The sequence below is a fragment of the Pristis pectinata genome, chromosome 3 (genome assembly GCF_009764475.1).
Source record: "Pristis pectinata isolate sPriPec2 chromosome 3, sPriPec2.1.pri, whole genome shotgun sequence".
Taxonomy (NCBI): Eukaryota; Metazoa; Chordata; class Chondrichthyes; order Rhinopristiformes; family Pristidae; genus Pristis; species Pristis pectinata.
Window position 1 is genome coordinate 142,260,799 of NC_067407.1, and position 18,652 is coordinate 142,279,450.

The 18,652-nt window shown below is 47.5% G+C and overlaps 1 protein-coding gene across 3 annotated transcripts; it reads right to left on the reverse strand.

The window, feature by feature from the left end:
- Positions 1 to 662: 662 nt before the first annotated feature.
- Positions 663 to 18,386, reverse strand: LOC127568681 (interferon-inducible GTPase 5-like). 3 transcript variants are annotated; one of them, XM_052012710.1, is made up of 3 exons: positions 17,661 to 17,976; positions 16,005 to 16,126; positions 663 to 1,903 (listed from the first exon to the last, which is right to left on the reverse strand). In XM_052012710.1, exon 3 carries the CDS (start codon positions 1,895 to 1,897, stop codon positions 680 to 682), a length of 1,218 nt encoding a protein of 405 aa, XP_051868670.1. In that variant the 5' UTR covers positions 1,898 to 1,903; positions 16,005 to 16,126; positions 17,661 to 17,976; the 3' UTR covers positions 663 to 679. The 3 variants fall into 3 exon arrangements, with proteins under 3 accessions (XP_051868670.1, XP_051868667.1, XP_051868669.1); XM_052012707.1 differs by lacking the exons at positions 16,005 to 16,126; positions 17,661 to 17,976 and adding an exon at positions 18,273 to 18,386; XM_052012709.1 differs by lacking the exon at positions 16,005 to 16,126.
- Between the last annotated feature and the right edge of the window lie 266 nt (positions 18,387 to 18,652).

The window sequence follows — 18,652 nt, forward strand, 5'->3', positions numbered from 1 at the left end:
ATGTGGTGACCAACATTCCAACACTTTATCCGGACGTCAGGATCACAATATTGAAACTACAAAAACGCAATGTTGCAAGTGTTGGAAATCAGAAATGAAATCATCAAACGCTGGAAATACACAACAGCTTAGAGGATAGGATTATCATACAGGTGACAATCCGTGCAAAAGGAGGGCATTAAACATCCACATCAGGATTACTGAATGAAAATTAAACTGTGAGGCATTCTGAAGCAAAGTGCTGCAGATGCTGGAAATCTGAGATAAATCTGGAAGTGGGGGGACCGTTCAGTGGGTCAGGCAGCAAATGTGGAGAAACACCTCCCGGACACGGGGGTGACAGGGATACTTCCCAGCAGGGCGAGGGGTAACAGGAATTCACCTGGGGACAGGGTATGGGAAAGACTTTGAGACCGTGTAATAGATATCAGGAGGGTGTAACAAGGACATGTCTTGGAACAGAGGTTCAGGAATATTCCTTGGGAGGGGTTAACAGAGATACTTCCAAGGGTATGGGAACAGGAATGCCCTTTGTACAGGGGGTAACGGGGATAATCCTTGGACAAAGGTTTAACAAGAATTTTTCTCGGGACAGGGGCACTGCGGATATTCCTTGGGACGGGGGTGAACAGGAATGTCCCGGGGGTCAGGGTAACAGGGGCCGCCCTGTCTACAGCCCTCAGTAACCTGCGCCTTTACCAGAAGCTGCTGCCTTGGCATTTCTCAGGACGATTTTAGCTGTTTCCACCATTTCATTCAGTGAATTGTTCAGCATCACGAGAGTCACCCCAAAGGACGATGTCGCCCCAAAGAGAGAGCCCAGAATGGGGACAAAGTCGAGGACGAGCTCCACAGCTGTCAGCGCCGCCGCCACGGTGCTTTTCTGCAGCAACAGCATCACCTGCTCCCGGGTGATCTCCCTGAACACCCACACGTGCTCGGTACCTCTCCGCAGCTCCCACACACTTGTCCCCACTCTCTGGGCCAGTTTGCCCATAGACCTGTCGTCCAGACCCAGCTCCTTCCGTATGGTCAGGATACCCGCTGCCATGAGGGCCAGGTCACAGGCAAAGGACAAACCCGGCACGGGAATTGCACCGATACCCCCCGAGACGATGGCTATATTCCGGATGTAACTCCGCAGAGCATCGCGTTTACTGTCTATCGCAGCTTCGGATGTGTTGGGGAGAGACACCAGGAATAGATTCTTCTGTGTCTCCGAGAGATTGGACACCACGGTCTCCTTTAACTTGGGGAAGTCGTACTGATCCAACTCAAAGGCGGAATAGAGGAAAACGCGAGGTTCCTTTATAGCTGCCGCCTTCAGTGAGGAGATGCACTGTTCCCTCACACCCTGCAACATCTGCTCCTGGTTGTAACCCTTCCTGCGCTTCTCCGCCCTGACAATGTCGTCGATCTTGGAGCGCACCAGGTAGAAGGGTTTACCCGCCTTCTCCAGCGCCTTGGCCAGTAACTGGTCGTTCTCCGTGAACCGACAGCCGGTCACAATGATGCCCAAATCATACTGGGAAAACGGAGTATTTTTCATAAACGTCTTCACTGGGAATTTGGGTGCGTTCAGTCCGGGGAAGTCATAGTAGTGAACGTTAGGGAGGGTGGGGTGGGGGTAAGCTGTTATTACTGTGGTGGTCTCCGTACAGCCGGTTGGGGCAGCCCCTTCCTCATGATCTTTCACCCCGCGCAGAGCGTTGATCAGGGTCGATTTGCCCGACCCGGATTCACCCATCACCGCAATCCGAAGCTGTACGTTGGCGAACTGCTTAGATTTGCTCTGCATGACCGATTGAAGACCCCTCTCACCATCACGGCGATAAGCAGCCGCCAGATCCTTCGCATCTTGGGCGCTGTAGCACAGGTCGGATAGAAAGCCAGCCATCACTCCCTGAAATAGGAAAGTGTGTTTATTAGTTTGGGGAGGTTATTCATCGAGATATCAGAAGGGACCCAGGGTGAACTCGTAAATTGGACGTAAAACGGTTGGGAGTCGAAGGCTGGCTGTGGTGGTCGGTTTCTGATTGGAGGCCTGTGACTAGTGGTGTTCCACAGGTCCCTTGCGTTTTCTCTTCTACATTAACGATTTAAAACCATAGAACCATACAGCACAAAACAGGCCCTTCGGTCCACCATGTTGTGCCGTCCATCAAACCACCCTCACGCTATCTAACCCTTTCCTCCCGCATATCCCTCTATCTCACATTTCTCCATGTGCCCATCCAACAAACTCTTGAACCTGTCCAATGTATCTGCCTCCACCACCACCCCAGGCAGCACATTCCATGCACCAACCACTCTCTGGGTGAAAAACCTCCCTCTGACATCTCCCCTGACCCCCCCCCCCCACCCATAACCTTAAAGCCATGCCCTCTTGTCTTGAGCATTGGTGCCCTGGGAAGGAGGCGCTGACTGTCCACTCTATCTATTCCTCTCAATATTTTATATACCTCTATCATGTCTCCTCTCATCCTCCTCCTTTCCAGTGAATAAAGCCCTAAAGCCTTTCCTCATATTCCACACGCTGTAATCCAGGCAGCATCCTGGTAAATCTCCTCTGCACCCTCTCCAACGCCTCCACATCCTTCCAATAATGTGGCGACCAGAACTGAACACAGTACTCTAAGTGTGGTCTAACTAGAGTTTTGTAAAGCTGCATCATCACTTCGTGGCTCTTAAACTCAATCCCATGACTTATGAAAGCTAACATCCCATTGGCCTTCTTAACTGCTCTATCCATCTGTGAGGCAACTTTCAGTGAACTGTGAATATGAACCCCCAGATCCCTCTGCTCCTCTACACTGCCAAGTACCTTGCTATTTACCCTGTACTCTGCCCTGAAGTTTGTCTTTCCAAAGTGTACCACCTCACACTTCTCCGGATTGAACTCCATCTGCCACTTGTCAGCCCAGCTCTGCATCCTATCAATATCCCTCTGTAAGCTCTGACAGCCCCCCACACTATCCACAACACCGCCGATCTTAGTGTCGTCTGCAAACTTACTAACCCAGCCTTCCACCCCCTCATCTAAGTCATCTATAAATATCCCAGAACCGATCCCTGCGGGACACCACTAGTCTCTGCCCTCCAATCCAAGGGCACTCCTTCCACCACAACCCCCTGCTTTCTACAGGGAAGCCAATTCCTAATCCACACAGCCAAGTGTTACAGACTCGGTGAAAGTCCCAAAATATCCTGGAGAACCTTGAAACGAAGTTGGACCATTTACAAATTTCACAAAAACAACAGATGAGAGAATTAATTTTAAAATTTAAAAATCTGTTCCCAGATGTTCCAAACAAAACGTCGATGTTGGGGATGCAAAACCAATCAAACAACACCCATATCGAATGAATGTGGAAAAAAGCAAACTTGTTGATCAGGAGATAAAATACATGTTGGAAAATGATATTATTAGACATTCTACTTCAAACTGGAGTTCGCCCTGTGTTATTGTACCTAAACCTGATGGAACTGTTAGATTTTACACAGATTACAGGCAAGTGAATGCTGTAACGAAGTCAGATGCTTACCCTATTCCTAGCGTGGATGATTGCATAGACAGAGTGGGAAAGGCTAAATTTCTTACAAAGATTGACCTATTAAAAGGGTACTGGTGTGTTCCTTTAACAGATAGAGGAAGGGAAATTTCTGCCTTTGTAACCCTTTCTGGATTCTATGAATATAATGTTTTGCAATTTGGAATGAAAAATGCTCCGGCAACATTTCAACGAATGATTAATTCAGTGATTCATGGGTTAAAACATACAGATGCCTACATTGACGACTTAGTGACTGGGAATGATACTTGGGAAGATCACATCTCTGCGTTAGAAAGGTTGTTTGAAAGACTTTCCAAGGCTAACCTTACAGTTAACTTGGCTAAAAGTGAATTTGGCCATGCCACTGTGACGTATCTTGGTTATGTGGTAGGTCAACGCAAGCAAGCTCCTGTTCAGGCAAAAGTTCAAGCAATATCTGAGTTCCCTATTCCCACAGGTACGAGGACTGTTAGAAGATTTTTGGGAATGGTTGGATATTACCAAAAATTTTGTAAAAATTTTGCTGATATTGCTCTTCCCCTAACTAATCTTCTGAAGAAGGGAGTAAAGTTTGTTTGGACAGATTCTTGTCAAGAAGCAGTTGAGAAGCTGAGAGCCATTTTATGCTACTATCCTGTGCTCAAAACACCTGACGTTGAAAAGCCATTTTCATTAGCAGTAGATGCCAGTGATGAAGCTGCAGGAGCTGTGTTGTTGCAGAAGGGTGACCTTGATGATATTGACCATCCTGTAGCTTACTTTTCAAAGAAGTTTAATGAGCATCAAAAGAATTATTCCACCATAGAGAAAGAATTACTGTCGCTTGTTTTAGCCTTGCAACATTTCAGTGTATATGTTTGCACCACTCAGAAACCATTGACTGTGTATACAGATCACAACCCATTGGTGTTTCTGGGCCGAGTCAAAAACAAGAACAGAAGGCTGTTAAACTGGGGTTTAATTTTGCATGAGTTTGATCTCATAATAACTCACATTAAAGGCAAAGATAATGTGATTGCTGATTGTCTTTCCCGATGTTAAATGGGAAACATGTACCTGTACTAATCTGATATTCTGCAATTGTGCAGCATGATAATTATTAACATTACTAACAGTATGCGTGGTTAAAATTTTTCTTGGGAAGAATTCTTTTTAGGTGGGAGGTGTAACGGACTCGGTGAAAGTCCCTTTAAGATAGAGTTAGTTGTGTGTGTGGGTGTGTGTGGGTGTGTGTGGGGGGGGGGGCGTGCTTACGTCAACAGAAGCTAAAGGACGTGATGACGTTGTTGAAGAGGTCAGTCGAAGAGGGAGAGAGAGAGAGAAAAGGGAGAGAGACACCAGCCTGCTAGTTTTCTCTATCGATGGATGAGAAACAATAACTGTGTTTGCTACTGAAATCCATGTATGGAAGTTGGAAGTAATCCGGTGGAGTTCACTTTGTTGCTGACCTGTAGAATGAAACAGGTATTTGTGTGGAAGACCACGATTCGGATGCTTTTCGGGGTGAGGAAGTCACTACCGAGTAAACACTGAAGTGTCGTTTGGGTTCCATCGTGGAACATTTGGATTTCGTATTTACTCTCTTTATGTTTCTCTACGTCTACGTCTTATCTTCAGACAACGGTGGTTGTTGAAGGAGCCTTTGCTCATGTTTCACCTTATGGCTTGCGGAACTGAACTTTAAGAACCATTCCTGGACTTGGAGTTTGGGACTTTGCCACACACACACACACACACACACGAAGAGTTTAGTTTTTGGGGTTAATGTTCAAGGTTTAACATTTTTGAATTCTAACATACTAACATTTTTACTTTTATTTTTCATATCATCATTACTAGTGATTAATAAAATCATGACTCAGTGTGTTTCTTTTGTTGCTGGTTCGTAACACAAGCTTCCCTGGATCCCTTGGCCTCTGACCTTCTGAAGAAGCCTACCATTGGAACCTTATCAAATGCCTTACTAAAATCCATATAGACCACATCCACTGCACTACCCTCATCAATCTTTCTCATCACCTCCTCAAAGAACTCTATCAGGCTTGTGAGGCAAGATCTTCCCTTCACAAAGCCATGCTGGCTGTCCCTAATCAGTCCATAATTCTCTAGGTGTTCATAGAACCTATCCCTTAGAATCCTTTCTAACAGCTTACCACCCACAGACATGAGACTCACTGGTCTGTAATTCCCTGGACTATCCCTACTACCTTTTTTGAACAAGGGGACAACATTCGCCACCCTCCAATTCTCCAGCACCATCCCCGTGGAAAACGAGGACTCAAAGATCCTTACTAGCGGTTCAGCAATCTCCTCCCTCGCCTCTCAAAGCAGCCTGGGGAAAATCCCGTCAGGCCCCGGAGATTTATCTGTCTTGATATTATTTAACAACTTCAACACATCCTCTCTCTTGATATCTACAACCTCAAGAACATTACCCCTACCAGCACTCCCCTCCGTGTCGTCAAGACCCATCCCCTTGGTGAATACTGAAGAGAAGTACTCATTGAGAACTTCTCCCACTTCCGCCGTCTCCAGGCACATTCTCCCACCTTTGTCTTTAATCGGACCTACCTTCACCCTAGCCATCCTCCTACCCTTCATGTACATGAAAAAGGCCTTGGGATTTTCCTTAACCCTACTAGCCAACGCCTTTTCATGTCCCCTTCTAGCTCTCCTCAGCCCTTTCTTGTTCCTTCCTCGCTACTCTATATTCCGCATGGGCCCCGTCTGAACCTTGCTGCTTATACCTTATGTATGCTACCTTCTTCTCCCTAACTAGGCATTCCACCTCTCTCGTCACCCATGGTTCCTTCACCCTGCCATTTCTTCTCTGCCTCACGGGGGACATATTTATCCCTAACTTCCTGCATAAGATCCCTGAACATCGACCACATCTCCATGGTACATTTCCCTTCAAAAAGGACATCCCAATTTACACTCTCAAGTTCTCTCCTTATAGCCTCATAGTTCGCCCTTCCCAAATTAAATATCTTCTTGTCCTCTCTGCACCTGTCCCTGTCCATGACAATTTTAAAGGTTATGGAGCAATGGTCATTGTCCCCCAAATGCTCACCCACCAATAGATCCTTCACCTGTCCTGGTTCATTTCCTAAAACTAGATCTAACATGGCATTCCCTCTAGTCGGCCTGTCGACATACTGTGTCAGGAATCCCTCCTGGACACATTTAACAAATTCCGTCCCATCTAAACCTTTGGCACTAAGCAGGTTCCAGTCTATATTTGGGAAGTTGAAGTCTCCCATTATAACAACCCCGTTATTTTTGCTTCTCTCCAAACACTGCCTGCCAATCTGCTCCTCTATATCTCTACTGCTACCGGGGGGCCTATAGAATACTCCTAGTAGAGTAACTGCTCCTTTCTTGTTCCTTACTTCCACCCATACGGACTCTAGAGATGATCCTTCTACAACATCCATCCTTTCCACAGCCGTAACAGTGTCCCTGACCAGTATCGCCACCCCTCCTCCTCTTCTCCCCCCTTCCCTATCCCTCTTAAAACACCAAAAACCAGGAATATTCAATATCCACTCCTGCCCTGACGTCAGCCACCTCTCAGTAATAGCCACAATATCATAGTCCCCCATACTTATCCAAGCCCTCAGTTCATCTTCCTTATTCCTGACGTTTCTTGCATTTAAGTAAACACACTTCAGTCCATCTACCTTACTACTTTTACAGCCTGTATTCCGCTTCTCCTTCCCCAAAGCCTCTCTACCTGTTTGATCTAACTTTTCCCCATTCCCTTCTTCCTCTGACCTACTCCTCCGGTTCCCTTCCCCCTCACAAACTAGTTTAAACCCTCCCAAACCACCATAGCAAACCTAGCCGCAAGGATATTGGCCCCCTTCTGGTTCGGGTGTAACCTGTCCTCTCTGTACAGGTCCCACCTTCCCGAGAAGAGATCCCAATGATCCAGAAATCTAAAGCCCTCCCTCCTGCACCAACTTCTCAGCCACACATTTATCTGCCACCTCCTCCTGTTCCTACCTTCACTATCACGTGGCACCAGCAGCAATCCCGAGATTGCTACCCTTGAGGTCCTGTTCCTCAGTCTTCTGCCTAGCTCCCTGAACTCACTCTTCAGGACTTCATCCCCCTTCCTACCTATGTCATTGGTGCCAACGTGGACCACAACTTCTGGCTGCTTTCCCTCCCGCTCAGGAATCCTGTGGACCTGATCAGTGACATTCCGGACCCTGGCATCTGGGAGGCAACATACCATCCGGGATTCATGCTCACTGCCACAGAACCTCCTGTCTGTTTCCCTGACTATCAAGTCCCCTATCACTACCGCATGTCTCTTTCCCACCCTTCCCTTCTGAGCAGCAGTACCAGTCCCAGTGCCAGAGACCTGGTTACTGCAGCTAGGCCCCTGCAGGTCATCCCCCTCAACAGCCTCCAAGGCGGAAAACCTGTTACTTAGGGGAACAGCCTCAGGGGTTCCCTGCTCTGTCTTCCTGTCTGTCTTCTTCTTCCTCTTCCCTCCCCTGACAGTCACCATTCTATCTGCATCCTGAACCTCAGATGTACCTGCTCTAAGGGGGTTGACTGTCACCTGATGGACCATGTCTACATAACTCTCTCCCTCCCTTATGCTGCGCAGCGTTTGTAGCTGCGACTCCAGCTCATCAACTCTGAGCCGAGGTTCGTCCAGCCACAAGCACTTACTGCAGATGTGGCCATCGTGGACCGCAGCAAGGTCCACGAGTTCCCACATCAAACAGCTGCAGCATATCACCATGTCCCCCATCTGACTACCTTTTTTTTCCCTAGTTAGTCCCAGCTACAAATCTATAATAGACAACAGGTAAACCTTACCTTTACCTACTTACCAGCTACTTACCCTCCTTGCCCCTTCACGCCGAAGCCCCTTGAGCCAAAGCCTGACCACTCTGCTGCCTCTCACTCTGCTGCCCTCTCTGACGCTGCCCGGTCTATAGGCTGTTTGCTTTTTTAAGCTGCCTGCGCCGCGCCTGTGCAGTCCAGCCCCCACTCGACTAGTTAGAAATAACTTCGCATGAGAATGGAGGGAACATGCTCAGTGTGTTTGTAGATGACAGCAACATTGGCGGTGTAGTTGACAGTGATAAAGGCTGTCTCAGATTACAGCAGGATCCACATCAGCTGGGAGAGTGGACCAAGGGAGGGGCAGCTGGAATTTCTGTCGGATACGTGCAAAGGAAATCAGTGATGGGCAGTTCCCTGGGAGTGGCGCCACAGGTAGACTGGGCAGTGAAGTAAGCACTTGCCTCAGTCATGGCATTGAGTACAAGGGTTGGGATGTTATATTACAGCTGCACAAGACGTTATTGAGACCACACCGGGATTATTATATGGAGTGCTGACCACCCAGCTGTAGGAAGGATGTGATAAGATTTGGATGAAAATGTGAATGGGTGAGTTAGTAAATTCACAGACAATACAAATATTGGTGGATTTGTGGATCGTGCAGAAGATTGCCAAAGGATACAGGTCAGTTATCGATCAGTTGCAGATACGGGCAGAGAAATGGCAGATGGAGTTTAATCCGACCAAGTGTGAGCTGCTGCACTTTGGGAGATCAAACATAAAGAGACAGTGCACCATCCATGGCAGGATCCTCAACAGTTTTGATGTACAGAGGGATCTTGGTGTCCAAGTCCATAGCTCCCTGAAAGTGGCTGCACAGGTTGATAATGTGGTAAAGAAGATGCATGTCATGCTTGCCTTTATTAGACGAGGCAATGAGTTTAAGAGTCAGGAAGTTATATTGCACATATATAAAACGCTGGTTAGGCTGTATCTGGAGTATTGCATTCAGTTCTGGTCGCCCCATTACAGGAAGGATGTGGAGGCTTTGTCGAGGGTACAGAAGAGGTTCACCAGGATGCTGCCTGGATCAGAGGGCATGTGCTGTGAGGAGATCTTGGACAAACTTGAGTTGTTTTCTCTGCAGTGGCGGAGGCTGAGGGGAGGCCGGATAAAAATTATGAGAGGCAGAGAGAGACAGCCGGTGTCTTTTTCCCAGGGTCTAAATGTCTCATACTATAGGGCATGAACTTAAAGGTAAGAAGGGGCAAGTTCAGATGAGATGTGCGGGAAGGTTCCTCCCCACACACAGAGCGGTGGGTGCTTGGAATGCGCTGCCAGGGCTGGAGCTGAAGCAATTACAACAGAGGGATTTAAAAGGCTCATAGGTAGGCATATTAATGTGCAGACAATGAAGGGAAATGGACATTGTGTAGTCAGAAGGGATTAGTTTAGTTAGGCATTTAATTACTAATTAGTTCCGCACAACATCTGGAGCTGAAGGGCCTGTTCCTGTGCTGTACTGCTCTACGTTCTATGTTCTACCCTGGAGATGGTGCAGAACATATTCACAAAGATGTTGCTGGAACTGGAGGGCTTGAGTTATGAAGATAGATTGGATAGGATGGGGCTTTTATTTCTCCTGGAGTGTAGGAGGCTGAGGGGTGACCTTAGCGAGGTTTATAAAATCATGAGAGACACAGATAAGTGAATGATCAGTCTTTTTCCCAGGATAGGGGAGTCTAAAACTAGAGAGCATTGGTTTAAAGTGAGAGGGTAAAGAGGACCTAAGGGGTGGTGGGTACATAGAATGAGCTCATATAGGAAGTGGAAGAGACAGCTGCAAACACAATGATTAAAAGACATTTAGACAGGTAAATGGGTAGGAAAAGGTGTGGAGGGATATGGCAAACGGGATGAGCGCAGGTGGACAACTTGGTCAGCATTGACAAGTTCTGCAGACGAGCCAGTTTCTGTGCTGTACAATTCTCTGACTGGAACTTCACAAGATGCATCATTATGCACTTGTCTGAGTTAAATTCCACCAACCACTCCCTTTTCCCATTTCCCCAGAGGATCCTGATCCTGTTGTAACCTTGGAAAACGTTCTTCACGATCAGCCAGGCCACTAGTTTTGGTGTCATCTGCAAACTGCCTAATCATGCCCCCTACATTCTGTGACCCTGGCACAGAGACAGGGGTCTGTAGGGGAGGCCACAGATATCTGGTCAGGCCATGGATGTCCCTCAGGAAAACTGCAGTCACTTTCAGAATACTCAAAGACATCTTCAAAAGATTTGCAGATTAAATTGACATCACAGTCGACAGCGACAGACTGGGTCAAGGACCTGTTACAGAATCATGGAGTCAAAGGGTGATAAAGCACAGAAACAGGTCCTTCGGCCCAACTCATCCACACCGACCGTTGTCATAGTCATAGAGATGTACAGCACAGAAAATCAACTTTCATCCTATATGTGTCCATGCCAACCAAGATGTATATTCAAGCTAATCCCATTCCCCAGCACTTTGCCCATATCCGTATGAATTTTTGTCATTCGTATTCCTGTCCAAATACTCCTTAAATGTATCTAATGTGCCTGCCTCAACCACTTCCTCTGGCAGCTCGTTCCATATATCTACAACCTGCTTTTTAAAAGTTTGCCCCCCAGGTTCTTAACTCAAATTCACCTCTAACCTTAAAACCTTCTAGTGTTCAATTCCCCAACCCTGGAAAAAAGAGCACTCACCCTATCTATGTCCTTTATGATTTTACGTTCCTCTATGAGATCACCCCTCAGTCTCATACGCTCCAAGGAGTTAAGGCTCAGCCTGTCTCACCTCTCCCTATAACAGGCCCTTGAGACCTTGTAAATTTTCTTTGCAGTCTTTCCAGTTTAATCATATGCTTCCTATAACAGGGTGACCAGAACTGAATACAATTCTCCATGTGCGGCCTCACCAACTTCTTGTACGGCCAGAACACAACCTACCATATATTCAATGCCCTGACTGTGAGGCAAACATGTCAAAAGCCGTCTTCACTGCTCTGTCGACCTGTGACTCCACTTTAAGAGAACTATGCAACTGTACTCCAAGTACCTTCTGTTCTGCAACAGTACCCAGGAACCTTCCATTCAATGTACCCAAAGTCCTACCTTGATTTGTCCTTCCAAAATGTAACATAGAACAGTGCAGCACAATACAGGCCCTTCGGCCCACAATGTTGTGCCAACCTTTAAACCTCGCCTAAGACTATCAAACCCCTTCCTCCCACATATCTCTCTATTTTAAATTCCTTCATATGCTTATCTAGTAATCTCTTGAATTTGACCAATGTACCTGCCTCCACCACTGCCCCCGGCTGCATATTCCATGCCCCAACCACTCTCTGGGTAACAAACCTTCCTTGAACTTCCCACCCATTACTTTAAAGCCATGCCCTCTTGTATTGAGCATTGGTGCCCTGGGAAAGAGGTGCTGGCTGTCCACTCTATCTATTCCTCCTAATCTTAAGTACACCTCTATCATGTCGCTTCTCATCCTCCTTCTCTCCAAAGAGTAAAGCTCCCTTAGTCTCTCCTCATAATGCATACTCTCTAAACCAGGCAGCATCCTGATAAATCTCCTCTGCACCCTTTCCAATGCTTCCAAATCCTTCCACATGAGGGAACCAGAAGTGGACACAGTACTGATGCAGCTCTATAAAACTCTGGTTAGACCACACAGAGTACTAAGTGTGGTCTAACCAGAGTTTTATAGAGCTGCATCATTACCTCGTGGCTCTTAAACTCAATCCCTTGACTTATGAAAGCTAACATCCCATAAGCTTTCTTAACTACCCTATCCACCTGCAAGGCAACTTTCAGTGATCTGTGGATATGAACCTCCAGATCCCTCTGCTCCTCCACACTGCCCAGAATCCTGCCATTAACTTTGTACTCTGCCTTGGAGTTTGTTCTTACAAAGTGTACTGCCTCACATTTCTCTGGATTAAACTCCATTTGCCACTTCTCAACCCAGCCCTACATCCTATCAATGTCCCTCTGCAATCTTCAACAATACTCTACACTATCCACAACACCACCAACCTTTGTGTCATCTGCAAACTTGCCAACCCACCCTTCCACCCCCTTATCCAAGTCATTAATTAAAATCACGAAAACCAGAGGTCCCAGAACCGATCCTTGTGGGACACCACTAGTCACAGCCTCCAATCTGAATGCACTCCCTCCACTACAACCCTCGGCTTTCTACAGGCAAGCCAATTCTGAAACCACATGGCCAATCTTCCGTGGATCCCATTCCCTTTGACCTTCTGAAGAAGTCTACCATGTGGAACCTTGTCATATGCCTTACTAAAATCCATGTAGACCACATCCACTGCACTACCCTCATCAATCTGTCTGGTCACCTCCTCAAAAAACACTATCAGGCTTGTAAGACATGATTTGCCCTTCACAAAGCCATGCTGGCTGTCCTTGATCAGACCATGATTCTCTAAATGCCCATAGATCCTATCTCTAAGAATCTTTTCCAACAGCTTGCCCACCACAGACATAAGGCTCACTGGTCTATAATCAATCTGTCTGGTCACCTCCTCAAAAAACACTATCAGGCTTGTAAGACATGATTTGCCCTTCACAAAGCCATGCTGGCTGTCCCTGGACTATCCCTACTATTTTTTTTTGAATAAGGGGACAACATTTGCCACCCTCCAATCCTCTGGTAGTATTCCCGTGGACAACGAGGACTCAAAGATCCTAGCCAAAGGCTCAGCAATCTGCTCCCTCATCTTGCGGAGCAGCCTGGGGAATATTCTGTCAGGCTCCGGGGACTTACCAGTCCTAATATTTTCTAACAACATCCTCTCTTGTTATCAACATGGTCTAGAACACTTCGTGCTTATCCGAATTAAATTCCATTTGCCACTCGTCAGCCCACCTACCCAACCGATCAAGATCCCGCAACAATTCATGACGCATTTGCTACCCTCCAGCCTTCCGGCTCCTCGCCAGAGGATCGCGATGTTGCAAATATCTCAGCAAGGGCTCCTGCAATTTCCTCTCTAGCTTCCCACTGTGGTGCTGACCAAACTAGGCCCATTTGCCCACATTTGGCCCATATCCCTCTCAACCGTTCTGATCAATGTAGTTCGCCACATGTCTTTTAAATGTTGTTAAAGTATCTGCCTCAACCACTTCCTCTGGCAGCTCATTTCATAAACGCACCACCCTCTGCATGAAGTAGCCCCTCAGGATCCTTTCAACGCTAACCTTAAAGCTATGCTATTCCCCTTCCCTGGGAAAAAGACTATGTCCGCCCTATCTACACCACTCATGACTTTATACACCTCTATAAGGTCACCCCTCAATCTCCTATGTTGCAAAGCAATAAGTCCTAGCCCGCCCACACTCGCCCTGCAGCTCCAGCTCTTGGGTCCTGGCAGCATTCTCGTAAATCATCTCTGCACATTTCCAGTTTAACAATGTCTTTCCCATTACAAGGTGACCAAAACTGAACACAATGCTCCAAGTGCAGTTTCACCAACATCCTGCACAACTGCAACATAATGTCCCATGTTCTACACTCAATGCCCTGACAGAATGTGAGCAAGCCAAACACCTTCTTCACTACCCTGTCAACTTGCGATTCTGCTTTTAGCAAACTATGCACTTACACTCCTAGGTCCCTCAGTTTCACAACACTCCCCAGGGCCTGACCGTTCATTATACAAATCCTGCCCTAGTTTGACTTCCCCATATGCAACACTTTGCACTTATCCAAATGGAACACCATTTGCCAATCCTCAGCCCACTTACCTGCCTGACCAAGATTCCCCTTTAATTTTTGACAACCTCCTTCACTATCTGCGATACTACCTACTTCAGTATCATCCATAAACGTACTAACCATGCAAATCATTTATATAAATAATGAACAGAAAAGGTCCCGGCAGGACCCCTGTGGCACAGGGCTCCAGTCGAGAAACAACCATTGACAATCACTATCTGCTTCCTTCCAACGAGCCAATTGCAAATCCAACTAGCTCTCTCTCTCCCTGGTTCTCAGGTAATCAAACCTTACAGATCAGCCTGCTGCGAGGGACCTTCTCAAAGGCCTTGCTGAATTCCATACAGACAACGCCCACTGCCCTACCCTTACCCATCTTCTTGGTTACCTCTTTGAAAAACTTAAGGAATTTGTCAGATACGATTTCCCATGCACAAAGTTCTGCTGACTATCCCTAATTACACCTTGCTTATGCAAATGTTGGCAGATGGTGTCTCTCAGAATTCCCACCAGTAATTTACCCACCAATGTCCGACTCACCGGCCTGCAGTTCCCTGTCTTGTCTTTGCAGCCCTTCTGAAATAACGGTACAACATCAACCACCCTCCATATTACGAAACCTCACCTGTGGCTAAAGATGAAGCAAATCTCTCTGCAAGGGCCTCCACAATTTCTTCCTTAGCTGCCCACAAGGTCTAAGGTCGTAATCTGTGAGGCCGTGGGGATTGCTTGACCTTAATGCACTTTAAAGCCTCTAATATCCCCTCCCTGGTAATTTGTATGTGGTCCAAGACCTCACTCAGTTCCCTCATTTCTTTCGCATCCATTAATTCTCCACAGTAAAAATTGAGGAGAAATATTCATTACGAATCGCACCCATCTCCTGTGGCTCCACACATAGATGGCCATGCTGATCTTTAAGAGGATCTATTCTCTCCCTAACCACCCTTTTGCATTTAGTATACCCATAGAATATCATGGGATTTTACTTAACCCTGCCTGCCAGATCCATCTCATAGCCCCTTTTTGCCATTCTGATTTCCCTCATGTTCTCCTACACCGTATAGTCATCGAAGGAGTCACTTATTCCCAATTGCCTAAACCCAATGCATGCTTCCTGTTTCCTGACCAAACCCTCAATATCTCTTGTCAGTCAGGGTTCCCTAAACCTGTCAGCTTTGCCCTTCACCCGAGCAAGAACATGCTGGCCCTAGACTCTTGATATCACACTTTGAAAAGTCTCCCACTTGCCATCGTTCCCTGACCAGCCAACTGTCTCACCCAATCGACCTCTGCAAGATCCCTGCTAATGCCCACATAATTGGCTCTGCCTCAATTTAGGACCTGACCCCTGGACCTGTCCTATCTTTTGCCATAAATATTTTAAAACGAATGGAAGTATGGTCACTGGACACAAAGTGCTCCCCAACTGACAAAGCAGTCACTTGTCCTATGATGTTCCCAAACGGGAGGTCCAGTATTGTGCCCACTCCAGTAGGGCCCTCTACATACTGATTCAGGAAACTTTTTTTGGACAGCTTTAACAAACTCCACCCGGTCCAAGCCCTTTGCACTATCGGTGTCCCAGTCAATGTTGGGGATGTAAAAGTCTCCAACTAATGTTTCCCTATTATTCTTACAACTATCTGCAATCTCCCTACACATCTGCTCCTCTAATTCAGGCTGACTACTGGTGGCCTATAAGACAGTCCCATCAAAGTGACCATGCTCTCCTTGTTTCCAAGGTCTTACATTAGGGGCTCATTGGATGATCCCACCGGAATATCCTCTCTCAGCACTGTTATTATGCCCTCCCCCATCAAAGGGCAGCTCCCTCTCTTCTCTTACCTGCACCTCTGTCACGCCTGTAGCACCTGTACCCAGCCCAAGTGGCACTGGCAAAGCTTCCTGCCAGGATATTGGTTCTGCTCCAGTTCAGGTGTAACCCATCTTTCTTTTACAGGTCACCTCTGCAACAAAAGAGATCCCAATGATGCAAGAACCTGAATCTCTGTCACCTGCACCAGATCCTCAGCCACTCATTCATCTGGCCTATATTTCTATTCCTGCCCTCACTGGCACGTGGCACTGGGATTAATCCAGAGATCATTAACCTTCATCCTGATTTTTATCTTATTTCTTAACTTCCTATGCTCACTCTGCAGGATCTCATCCATTTTCCTACACACGTCATTTCTAGGAATGTGTACAACAACCTCTGGTTGTTTGCCTTCCCCCTTGAGTATGTTCTGCAACTACTCAGAGACATCCTTGACCCTGGCACCCAGGAGGAAACACACCAGCCTGTTGTCTCTTCTGCGGCTACAGAGTCTCCTGTCTGCACCCAGCTGGCAAACTCTCCTGTCACTATCGCTCAGTCTGACCGCACCCAATACCACTCAGCCTCCGAGCCAGGCACAGTGCCATAGACCTGACCTGACTGCTACCCCCTGTGAGATCATTGCCCGAACAGTTTCCAAGGCGATATATTACCAGATAGTGAGGGGAATGGTCACAGGGAACCCTGCACTGTCTGCTTAATACCTTTGCCTTTCCTCGTGGTCACCCAGCTTCCCGCTGCCTGCAGCTCAGGTGTGACAAATTCACTAAACCTCTTATCTCTGATGTCCTCAGTGTCCCAGATGATCCTGAGTTCATCTTACTCCAGTTCCTTAAACCACAAACTGCAGCCAGTTGCACTTCCCCACAGCTATTGGCACCAGGGACACTGGATGTCTCCCTCATCGTGCAGAAGGACTGTAACCAGCACACCAGTGCTCAAACTACTATCTCAACTGCACGGTGTAAGAAAAATAGAGTTAGAGAGACCTTACCTCGATCTCTACTCAGCCTCATAACGCAGAAGCCTCATAAACCAAAGCCTCAGCACTTTGACACTGGCTACTCTCACAATGGCCGCTCCAAAATGGGCGCTCTGCTGTACTTTACCTTCTTGTAATTGGCTGATGTGCCTTCCGTGTTTTCAATGCTCTTGTTTTAATCTCCCGATTCTCCTTCGTGAACCTTGCTCAAAGGGACTGCTGACCTGCTGTTCCCGTGCTGCACTGCTCTACGCTCTATCTTCTAAATCTAACACAGATACCAGCAGTTTACTTGGGAGGACTTGGACAGTGTCACCACAGAGGAGACTACGGGGAGCTCCCACAACTGGAAATGGTGTCCCGAGTGCCGTGCCCGGAACCAGGAACGGCGGCCCGAAGCGAAGTGGAACTAGGTCATGATTTCGCGCACATGAGGGAGTCCGGGGCCCCCGGGCTGCAGACAACGGGAGACAAAGACAGAAAGGCAAGGAAGCTCCAGAGGCGGCAGAGGGGTCTACAGGGGAGGTCCCGGAACTGACAGAGAGTATCACAGGGGAGCAGCCAGCACAGAGAGAGAGTCTACATTGTTGGTCACATGTATCCCGTCAATTTCAAACCTTGGACAAAGTTTGGGAACACTCAGTAGACATCTCCGAAACGAAGACAAGTATTAACAACTTACTTCTGGGGAGTTCGATTTCCGGGAGTGTGTCGCGACTGTTTAGAGAGCGGTCCAGAGGTGTCGCCCTGCGCTCTCAATCCGGAATGAAACTAATTCTGGGCCTGTGTTTGATGGGAGCTTTCACACTCCAATTGACTCAACCCCACTTCCCTCAAATTCAATCACCCCCACCAATCACCTCACCGTGTCCCGGGAGGGCTCCATGAAACCTCAACCGCACACTGGACAACGGGATTCACCCACTGCCCAGACATAAAATATATCTCAGCTCGGGGTTCAAACCAGCAGAGAGCGGCTGTACTGAGAAAAGTGAAACCAGCTCAGCGGGCTGAACAACAGGAAACGGCAACAGAAACGGCAAGGAGCTTCCGTCACTGGGAGAGGGTCCACAGTGGGCGACCCAGTACGGGGGAGATCTCAGCACAGAGGGAGGAGTACACAGAGGTGGTCCCGGCACAGTGTCAGGGATCTATAGGAAGAGGGGCGGATCCCAGCACACCGTGGGTGGTCTGTTGGGGATATTCGGTCATTTTCTGAACTCGGGCAAACGACAGTCACTGTGGGAATACTCAAAACACTTCTCCAGAACCGGTGCGGGAATCAACAGCTTACTTTGACAGTGTCAACACAGTGGGGTCCACAGAGGAGCTCACACCTGGGACGGGCTCTACAGCAGGGTTTCCGGAACTGAGGGAAGTTCATCTCGATCATAATTTTGTTGATCCAAGGGATCAGAGGCTGAGAGTCCAAAGGCAGTGGAAAGGAATTTATTGTGAAATATTCCAATGGCAGCAACAACCTGCATTTGGCGAGGCAAGGATTGATGAGGGAGAGTCAGCATAGCCTTGGTAAGGAGAGGTCATGTCTGACTGATTTAAGTGAATTTTACAAGGAGATGACAGTGTGTCGATGTGACTGTGTGTGGCAAAGGGAGCAGTTCAACTGGACTTTAATCAGGCCTTTGACAAGGTCCTACATGGGAGCCTGCACCA